General features: G+C 45.6%; 1 protein-coding gene across 1 annotated transcript in view; it reads right to left on the bottom strand.

The window, feature by feature from the left end:
• LOC110162607 (protein SSUH2 homolog) overlaps window positions 1-9,988 on the bottom strand; it is a 24,845-nt gene extending 14,857 nt beyond the window's left edge. The window contains exons 1-6 of the mRNA XM_055159346.1: window positions 9,853-9,988; window positions 7,606-7,674; window positions 6,404-6,479; window positions 1,539-1,668; window positions 206-266; window positions 1-60 (exon numbers count right to left, since the gene is read on the bottom strand). The exon at window positions 1-60 is cut by the window's left edge and continues 62 nt beyond it. Of these exons, the coding sequence (XP_055015321.1) occupies window positions 1-60; window positions 206-266; window positions 1,539-1,668; window positions 6,404-6,479; window positions 7,606-7,674; window positions 9,853-9,865 (409 nt within the window). The 5' untranslated portion in view covers window positions 9,866-9,988. The remainder of the gene's footprint in view (window positions 61-205; window positions 267-1,538; window positions 1,669-6,403; window positions 6,480-7,605; window positions 7,675-9,852) is intronic.
• Between the last annotated feature and the right edge of the window lie 213 nt (window positions 9,989-10,201).

Raw genomic sequence — 10,201 nt, 5'->3', positions numbered from 1 at the left:
GCGTGGCCGCGACCTCCCAGGGTCGCGGGGCGGGCTGAGTGTAGAAATCAGCCACCTCACCTGTCAATCAACCACAGACAGCCAATCAGAGTTGAGGAGAGGTTAAAAACTGCCAATCAGAGGAGAGGGGAGGTTTAAAATGGCCAATCAGTGGAGAGGAGAGGTTTAAAACGGCCAATCAGAGGAGAGGACAGAGCAGTGTCACCTTCGTGGGGTTTCTCGGCCCATTCGGTCGACCTGGACTCAGTGAAGGTCTCCAAACGATACTGCAACAAAACACACACATGACAGAAGGACTAAACCAGGACTAAACCAGGACTGAACCAGGACCTAAGGTCATGTGACCTGACAGAGGTTTACAGCTGTGAATGTGCCGCTCTGGTGTCACTGCTCAAAATAAAACTTTTACTGCTGTGAGAACTAAACCGGGACTCAGCCGAGACTCAGCCGGGACTCAGCCGGGACTCAGCCGGGACTCAGCCGGGACTCAGCCGAGACTCAGCCGGGACTCAGCCGGGACTCAGCCGGGACTCAGCCGGGACTCAGCCGGGACTCAGCCGGGACTCAGCCGGTGTGAGGATCAGTAGAATGATCTTCTCGTGTGTAAAATATTTTTACTCTGTTAGAGTTACACTGGCTCCCTGTGCGTTTATGTCACACAAGTGTCAGAAGATCAACTCTGAAGGTGTTAAACTGCTGCTAAAGTCTGTGTGTGTGTGTGTGTGTGTCTGTGTGTGTGTGTGTGTGTGTGTCTGTGTGTGTGTGTCGTGTGTGTGTGTGTGTGTGTGTGTGTGTGTCTGTGTGTGTCTGTGTGTGTGTGTGTCTGTGTGTGTGTGTCTGTGTGTGTGTGTGTGTGTGTGTGTGTGTGTGTGTGTCTGTGTGTGTGTGTCTGTGTGTGTAATTGTTTATTTCACATTTGTTGCTCTTTTTTGCTTCTTATTTCTATTAATTTATCACCTTTATATTTGTATTATTATTATTTAAAGTCTGTTATATTTACTCTGTGAGTGTTGAAGTGCTGCATGTCGGTGTGTGTTATATTTACTCTGCGAGTGTTGAAGTGCTGCATGTCGGTGTGTGTTATATTTACTCTGTGAGTGTTGAAGTGCTGCATGTCGGTGTGTGTTATATTTACTCTGCGAGTGTTGAAGTGCTGCATGTCGGTGTGTGTTATATTTACTCTGTGAGTGTTGAAGTGCTGCATGTCGGTGTGTGTTATATTTACTCTGTAAGTGTTGAAGTGCTGCATGTCGGTGTGTGTTATATTTACTCTGTGAGTGTTGAAGTGCTGCATGTCGGTGTGTGTTATATTTACTCTGAGTGTTGAAGTGCTGCATGTCGGTGTGTGTTATATTTACTCTGTAAGTGTTGAAGTGCTGCATGTCGGTGTGTGTTATATTTACTCTGCGAGTGTTGAAGTGCTGCATGTCGGTGTGTGTTATATTTACTCTGTGAGTGTTGAAGTGCTGCATGTCGGTGTGTGTTATATTTACTCTGTGAGTGTTGAAGTGCTGCATGTCGGTGTGTGTTATATTTACTCTGTAAGTGTTGAAGTGCTGCATGTTGGTGATGACTCCGTCTTTGGCCGGACCAGAGTTCCAGCAGCAGTGACCTGAGGCGAAACGTTTGAAGGCCTCCTGAGCCTCGACCTCCGAAACCGACGGGATCCTGAACGAAGGAGAAGAACGAAAGAACTGTCAGTAAAGTGCAAGTAAAGTGAGAGTAAAGTGAGAATAAAATGAGAGTAAAGTGAGAATAAAATGAGAGTAAAGTGAGAATAAAATGAGAGTAAAGTGAGAGTAAAGTGAGAGTAAAGTGAGAGAAAAATGAGAGTAAAGCGAGAGTAAAGCGAGAGTAAAGCGAGAGTAAAGCGAGAGTAAAGCGAGAGTAAAGCGAGAGTAAAGTGAGAATAAAATGAGAGTAAAAGTAAAAGAGAGAGAGAGAGTAAAGTGAGAGTAAAGTGAGAGTAAAGTGAGAGAGAGTAAAGTGAGAGTAAAGCGAGAGTAAAGAGAGTAAAGCGAGAGTAAAAGCGAGAGTAAAGCGAGAGTAAAAAGTGAGAGTAAAGTGAGAGTAAAGTGAGAGAAAAGCGAAAGTGAGAGTAAAAGTGAGAGAGAGTAAAAGTGAGAGTAAAGTGAGAGTAAAGTGAGAGTAAAGTGAGAATAAAGTGAGAATAAAATGAGAGTAAAGTGAGAGTAAAACGAGAGTAAAGTGAGAGTAAAATGAGAGTAAAGCGAGAGTAAAGCGAGAGTAAAGCGAGAGTAAAGCGAGAGTAAAGTGAGAGTAAAGTGAGAATAAAGTGAGAGTAAAAGTGAGAATAAAATGAGAGTAAAGTGAGAGTAAAGTGAGAGAAAAATGAGAGTAAAGCGAGAGTAAAGCGAGAGTAAAGTGAGAGTAAAGCGAGAGTAAAGTGAGAGTAAAGCGAGAGAAAAGCGAGAGTAAAGCGAGAGTAAAATGAGAGTAAAGTGAGAGTAAAGTGAGAGAAAAGCGGGAGTAAAGTGAGAGTAAAATGAGAGTAAAATGAGAGTAAAGTGAGAGTAAAGTGAGAGTAAAATGAGAGTAAAGTGAGAGTAAAGCGAGAGAAAAGCGGGAGTAAAGCGAGAGAAAAGCGGGAGTAAAGTGAGAGTAAAATGAGAGTAAAGTGAGAGTAAAGTGAGAGTAAAGTGAGAGTAAAGCGAGAGTAAAGCGAGAGAAAGCGAGAGTAAAGCGAGAGTAAAATGAGAGTAAAGTGAGAGTAAAGTGAGAGAAAAGCGGGAGTAAAGTGAGAGTAAAATGAGAGTAAATGAGAGTAAAATGAGAGTAAAGTGAGAGTAAAGTGAGAGTAAAGCGAGAGAAAAGCGGGAGTAAAGTGAGAGTAAAATGAGAGTAAAGTGAGAGTAAAGTGAGAGTAAAGCGAGAGTAAAGCGAGAGTAAAATGAGAGAGTAAAAGTGAGAGTAAAGTGAGAGTAAAGTGAGTAAAAATGAGAGTAAAGCGAGAGAAAAGCGGAGAGTAAAGTGAGAGAAAAGCGGGAGTAAAGTGAGAGTAAAATGAGAGTAAAAGTGAGAGTAAAAAGTGAGAGTAAAGTGAGAGTAAAGCGAGAGAAAAGCGAGAGTAAAGCGAGAGTAAAATGAGAGTAAAGTGAGAGTAAAGTGAGAGAAAAGCGGGAGTAAAGTGAGAGTAAAATGAGAGTAAAGTGAGAGTAAAGTGAGAGTAAAATGAGAGTAAAGTGAGAGAGTGAGAGTAAAGCGAGAGAAAAGCGGGAGTAAAGTGAGAGTAAAATGAGAGTAAAGTGAGAGTAAAGTGAGAGTAAAGTGAGAGTAAAATGAGAGTAAAATGAGAGTAAAGTGAGAGTAAAGTGAGAGTAAAGTGCAAGTAAAGTGAGAGTAAAGTGAGAGTAAAGTGAGAGTAAAGCGAGAGAAAAGCGAGAGTAAAGCGAGAGTAAAATGAGAGTAAAGTGAGAGTAAAGTGAGAGAAAAGCGGGAGTAAAGTGAGAGTAAAGTGAGAGTAAAATGAGAGTAAAGTGAGAGTAAAGTGAGAGTAAAGCGAGAGAAAAGCGGGAGTAAAGTGAGAGTAAAATGAGAGTAAAGCGAGAGTAAAGCGAGAGTAAAGCGAGAGTAAAGTGAGAGTAAAGTGAGAATAAAGTGAGAAAGAGAATAAATGAGAGTAAAGTGAGAATAAAATGAGAGTAAAGTGAGAGTAAAGCGAGAGTAAAGTGAGAGTAAAGTGAGAGTAAAGTGAGAGTAAAGCGAGAGAAAAGCGAGAGTAAAGCGAGAGTAAAATGAGAGAGTAAAGTGAGAGTAAAGTGAGAGAAAAGCGGGAGTAAAGTGAGAAGTAAAATGAGAGTAAAATGAGAGTAAAGTGAGAGTAAAGTGAGAGTAAATGAGAGTAAAGTGAGAGTAAAGCGAGAGAAAAGCGGAGAGTAAAGCGAGAGAAAAGCGGGAGTAAAGTGAGAGAGTAAAGTAAGAGTGAGAGTAAAGTGAGAGTAAAGTGAGAGTAAAGTGAGAGTAAAGCGAGAGTAAAAGAGTAAAGCGAGAGAGAGAAAAGCGAGAGTAAAGCGAGAGTAAAAGTGAGAGTAAAGTGAGAGTAAAGTAAGTGAGAGAAAAGCGAAGGAGTAAAATGAGAGTAAAAGTGAGAGTAAAAATGAGAGAGTAAAAATGAGAGTAAAGTGAGAGTAAAGTGAGAGTAAAGCGAGAGAGAGAAAAGCGTAAAGTGAGAGTAAAGTGAGAGGAGAAAATGAGAGTAAAGTGAGAAGTGAGAGTGAGAGTAAAGTGAAAAGAGTAAAGTAAAGGAGAGTAAAGTGAGAGTAAAATGAGAGTAAAATGAGAGTAAAGTGAGAGTAAAGTGAGAGTAAAGTGCAAGTAAAGTGAGAGTAAAGCGAGAGAAAAGCGGGAGTAAAGTGAGAGAAAAGCGGGAGTAAAGTGAGAGTAAAATGAGAGTAAAGTGAGAGTAAAGCGAGAGAAAAGCGGGAGTAAAGTGAGAGAAAAATGAGAGTAAAGTGCAAGTAAAGTGAGAGTAAAGTGAGAGGAGTGTAATTTCCGGACTATAAGCCGTTACTTTTTTGTCACACTCTGATTCTGCGGTTTATAAAAACGATGCGGTGAATATCTGGATGGATTCTTTGGCACGTTGTCCAGTCGTACAAACGGTCTGTGGTTTGGCGACACCGCGGGTTCGCCACAGCCCGAGTGTCCGGGGTCTCACCGTGCGCTTAAATAAGTTCTGATGCTAAACGAACATCAGTGAGGGGAAAACGCCTGAATGACCCGTGTGTGTTTCATCAGGTGAGTGTAAAGACAACAAACGACTTCAACTTCAGGAGCCGGACGTCCACCTATACCTGATCAATACACCTACAGGGGTTAGGGTTTAAGGTTTAAGGTTTAGGTTTAGGGTTTAGGGTTTAGGGTTAAGGGTTTAAGATTGAGGGTTTAGGGTTTAAGGTTTAAGATTTAGGGTTTAAGGTTTAGGGTTTAAGATTGAGGGTTTAAGGTTGAGGGTTTAGGGTTTAAGGTTGAGGGTTTAAGGTTTAGGGTTGAGGATTGAGGGTTTAGGGTTTAAGGTTTGGGTTTAGGGTTGAAGGTTTAAGGTTGAGGGTTTAAGGTTAAGGTTAGGGTTGAGGGTTTAGGGTTTAAGGTTTGGGGTTTAGGGTTGAAGGTTTAAGTATAAGGTTAGGCTTGAGGGTTTAAGGTTTAGGGTTTAAGGTTAAGGTTAGCTTGAGGGTTTAAGGTTTAGGTTTAGGGTTTAAGGTTTAGGGTTGAGGTTTAGGGTTTAGGTTTTAGGGTTTAAGGTTAAGGTTAGGTTGAGGGTTTAGGTTTAAGGTTTAGGGTTTAAGGGTTGAAGGTTTAAGGTTTAAGGTTTAGGGTTTAGGTGAGGTTTAAGGTTAGGGTTTAAGGTTAAGGTTAGGGTTGAGGGTTTAGGGTTTAAGGTTTGGGGTTTAGGGTTGAAGGTTTAAGGTATAAGGTTAGGCTTGAGGGTTTAAGGTTTAGGGTTTAAGGTTAAGGTTGAGGCTTGAGGGTTTAGGGTTTAGGGTTTAGGGTTTAGGGTTTAGGGTTGAGGTTTAGGTTTAGGGTTGAGGATTGAGGGTTTAGGGTTTAAGGTTTAGGGTTTAGGGTTGAAGGTTTAAGGTTTAGGGTTTAAGGTTAAGGTTAGGTTGAGGGTTGGGTTAGGGTTTAAGGTTTAGGTTTAGGGTTGAAGGTTGAAGGTTTAGGGTTTAGGGTTCGGTAAGCCATGACGAACTGACTCAATGCAAAAAACACGACAAAAGCTTCAGAGGCGACAAAAGCAGACGGCCCGAACTTGAAAACGTTCTTGAAGTGGTGGACGCCTGTTGCTTTTGTTCAGGTGCAGAATATAAACGTACAACTTTAAAATGTTGTTCAAATGTAGATGATGTTTTTAATCAGATGAACTCGAGTTTCTGTAAAATACTGTGAAGTTTTTCATATTTCCATCAAACGAGCACAGACAGGAGTTTAATGGTGAGCGCGCACGTGAGTGTGAGCGCGCACGTGAGCGCGCACGTGAGTGTGAGCGCGCACGTGAGTGTGAGCGCGCACGTGAGTGTGAGCGCGAGTGTGAGCGCGCACGTGAGTGTGAGCGCGCACGTGAGTGTGAGCGCGAGCGAGCGCGCACGTGAGTGTGAGCGTGAGTGTGAGCGCGCACGTGAGTGTGAGCACGTGAGTGTGAGCGCGCACGTGAGCGTGAGTGTGAGCGCGCACGTGAGCGCGCACGTGAGTGTGAGCGCGCACGTGAGTGTGAGCGTGAGTGTGAGCGCGCACGTTGAGCTGTGAGTGCGCAGTGTGAGCGCGCACGTGAGTGTGAGCGCGGAGTGTGAGCGTGAGTGTGCGCGCGTGAGCGTGAGCGTGAGTGTGAGCGCGCACGTGAGCGCGCACGTGAGTGTGAGTGTGAGCGTGAGCGTGCACGTACGTCCAGTCGTTGGGGGAGGGGCCAGGCTGGGGGGGGGCGATGGGCTCCAGAGGCACCGGAGGAGGAAGATACCCTCCTGAAACAGAGAACAGATCTGAACCAGGACTAAACCAGGTCTGAACCAGGTCTAAACCAGGACTAAACCAGGTCTCTAAACCAGGACTAAACCAGGAGGTCTAAACCAGGTCTGACTAAACCAGGACTAAACCAGGACTCTAAACCAGGTCTAAACCAGGACTAAACCAGGACTAAACCAGGTCTAAACCAGGTAAACCAGGACTAAACCAGGACTAAACCAGGACTAAACCAGGTCTAAACCAGGTCTAAACCTAAACCAGGACTAAACCAGGTCTAAACCAGGACTAAACCAAACCAGGAAACCAGGTCTAAACCAGGACTAAACCAGGTCTAAACCAGTCTAAACCAGGACTAAACAGGTCTAAACCAGGTCTAAACCAGGTCTAAACCAGGACTAAACCAGGACTAAACCAGGACTAAACCAGGACTAAACCAGGACTAAACCAGGTCTAAACCAGGACTAAAACTAACACTAAACCAGGTCTAAACCAGGTCTAAACCAGGTCTACCAAAACCAGGACTAAACCAGGACTAAACCAGGACTAAACCAGGACTAAACCAGGTCTAAACCAGGACTAAACCAGGACTAAACCAGGTCTAACCAGGACTAAACCAGGACTAAACCAGGTCTAAACCAGGACTAAACCAGGACTAAACCAGGTCTAAACCAGGTCAACTAAACCAGGACTAAACCAGGACTAAAACCAGGTCTAAACCAGGACTAAACCAGGACTTAAACCAGGAGGTCTAAACCAGGACTAAACCAGGTCTAAACCAGGTCTAAACCAGGAACTAAACCAGGACTAACCAGACTAAACCAGGGACTAAAACCAGGACTAAACCAGGTCTGAACCAGGTCTAAACCAGGGACTAAACCAGACTAAACCAGGACTAAACCAGGACTAAACCAGTCTAAACCAGGTCTAAACCAGGACTAAACCAGGACTAAAACCAGGACTAAACCAGGCAGGACTAAACCAGACTAAACCAGGACTCTGAACCAGGTCTGAACCAGGACTAAAACTAGGACTAAGCAGTTTTCATTTTAACCTCAGGGGGGGGGGTTGACCTGGTGGTGGGGGGGATGACCTGGTGGTGGGGGGATGACCTGGTGGGTTCCTCACCTGCTCCGATGCCTTCGTATCCAGGCAGGTTCATGCCAGCAGGGGGCGCAGACGGCGGCGGATACACGGCTGAAACAGACGGAACAGAAGAACGTTTGAGAACAAGACGTCTAAACCAGATGTTTAAACCAGACTAAACCAGACGCCTAAACCAGGAGAACCAGGACTAAACCAGGACTAAACCAGGCTAAACCACTAAACCAGGTCTAAACCAGGAGGTCTAAACCAGGTCTAAACCAGGTCTAAACCAGGTCTGAACCAGGACTAAAACCAGGAAACCAGGACTAAACCAGGTCTAAACCAGGTCTAAACCAGGACTAAACCAGGACTAAACCCTAAACCAGGTCTAAACCAGGTCTAAACCAGGTCTAAACCAGGACTAAACCAGGACTAAACCAGGTCTAAACCAGGTCTAAACCAGGTCTAAACCAGGACTAAACCAGGAAACCAGGTCTAAACCAGGACTAAACCAGGACTAAACCAGGACTAAACCAGGTCTAAACCAGGTCTAAACCAGGTCTAAACCAGGACTAAACCAGGTCTAAACCAGGACTAAACCAGGAACTAAACCAGGTCTGAACCAGGTCTGAACCAGGACCGAACCAGGACCAAACAAGGACCGAACCAGGACTAAACCAGGTCTAAATCAGGACTAAAACAAGACCAAACCAGGACTAAACCAGATTTTTTCTGAGCATTCTTCCCTCCTCACACAGGTCTGGGTCCAGTCGTGGTCTGGGTCCAGTCGTGGTCTGGGTCCAGTCGTGGTCTGGGTCCAGTCGTGGTCTGGGTCCAGTCGTGGTCTGGGTCGGGTTTCAGGGAGGATCTCAGCTGTTGGTTCACATGAGACTCTGAGCAACAACAGGACCAACCAGGACCGAACCAGGACCGAACCAGGACCGAACCAGGACCGAACCAGGACCGAACCAGGACCGAACCAGGACCGAACCAGGACCGAACCAGGCCTAAAGAGGAACTAGACCAGGACGGAGCCAGGATCAAAACAGGACAAAAACTACAACAATCATGTTTCAGAGCAAGAAGGTTCTGGGTTTGATCCCAAAATTTCCTTTGTCTGCGTGGAAACTAGACCAGGACTAAAACAAGACCAGACCAGGACTAAAACAAGACCAGACCAGGACTAAAACAAGACCAGACCAGGACTAAAACAAGACCAGACTAGGACTAAAACAAGACCAGACTAGGACAGAGTCAGAGCTCGAGGCGACGCTCTAAATGTCAGAAGAAGAAACCTGAAAAACCACTGACGTCCTCCAAAAGACCTGACCTGAACCAGGACTAAACCAGGACTAAACCAGGTCTAAACCAGGTCTAAACCAGGACTAAACCAGGACTAAACCAGGACTAAACCAGGTCTAAACCAGGTCTAAACCAGGACTAAACCAGGACTAAACCAGGACTAAACCAGGACTAAACCAGGACTAAACCAGGTCTAAACCAGAATTAAACCAGGACTAAACCAGGTCTAAACCAGGTCTAAACCAGGACTAAACCAGGTCTAAACCAGGACTAAACCAGGACTGAACCAGGACTAAACCAGGTCTAAACCAGGTCTAAACCAGGACTAAACCAGGTCTAAACCAGGACTAAACCAGGACTAAACCAGGACTAAACCAGGTCTAAAACCAGGACTAAACCAGGTCTAAACCAGGACTAAACCAGGTCTAAACCAGGACTAAACCAGGACTAAACCAGTTGTAAACCGGGACTGAACCAGGACTAAACCAGGTTTAAACCAGGACTAAACCAGAACTAAACCAGATCTAAACCAGGTCTAAACCAGGTCTAAACCAGGTCTAAACCAGGTCTAAACCAGGGGTAAACCAGTTGTAAACCGGGACTGAACCAGGACTAAACCAGGTTTAAACCAGGACTAAACCAGAACTAAACCAGATCTAAACCAGGTCTAAACCAGGTCTAAACCAGGTCTAAACCAGGTCTAAACCAGGGGTAAACCAGATCTAAACCAGGTCTAAACCAGGTCTAAACCAGGTCTAAACCAGGACTAAACCAGATCTAAACCAGGACTAAACCAGGTCTAACCCAGTTGTAAACCGGGACTGAACCAGGACTAGCGCGGGTCCTGGTCTGCAGACTGAAGGGCGTGTCCAGACCGGGTTTAGACCGGGTCCAGACCGGGTCCAGACTGGATCTGGTTCTGATCAGACGCATCGATCCGCGTGTTTGTGTGAAAAGTGAAATAAAAACATAAAGTTTCACATTTACCGTCGCTGCTCATGTTTTGGGGTGAAGTCCTCTGCAGAATCCGGCCTGAACCAGGTCTTAATCTGGTCTAACCCAGGACTAATCCGGGTCTAGAAGTGTCCCCCGTGAAACAGCACGAGCATCCGGGGTCTTTCACAGTAAAGCACGAGCCTGTTCACTGGTGTGTATTTACTCTTACGCCTCCGCGACGCGGCCGGGACGCGCCGGGACGCCGGCCGGACGCGCCGGACGCGCCGGGACGCGGCCGTGACGCGCCGGGACGCGGCCGTGACGCGCCGGGACGCGCCGGGGTTCGGGGGTTCGGGTCACGGAGCGGGTTAGAGGCTTTTATTCTGAAGGAGCTGAAGGA

The sequence above is a fragment of the Boleophthalmus pectinirostris genome, unplaced genomic scaffold, assembly GCF_026225935.1.
Source record: "Boleophthalmus pectinirostris isolate CB_2022bp ecotype Guang Dong unplaced genomic scaffold, ASM2622593v1 HiC_scaffold_23, whole genome shotgun sequence".
In the NCBI taxonomy this organism is placed as follows: domain Eukaryota; kingdom Metazoa; phylum Chordata; class Actinopteri; order Gobiiformes; family Gobiidae; genus Boleophthalmus; species Boleophthalmus pectinirostris.
The sequence above is the reverse complement of the archived record's forward strand: the minus strand, read 5'-3'. Positions and strand labels throughout refer to the sequence as shown.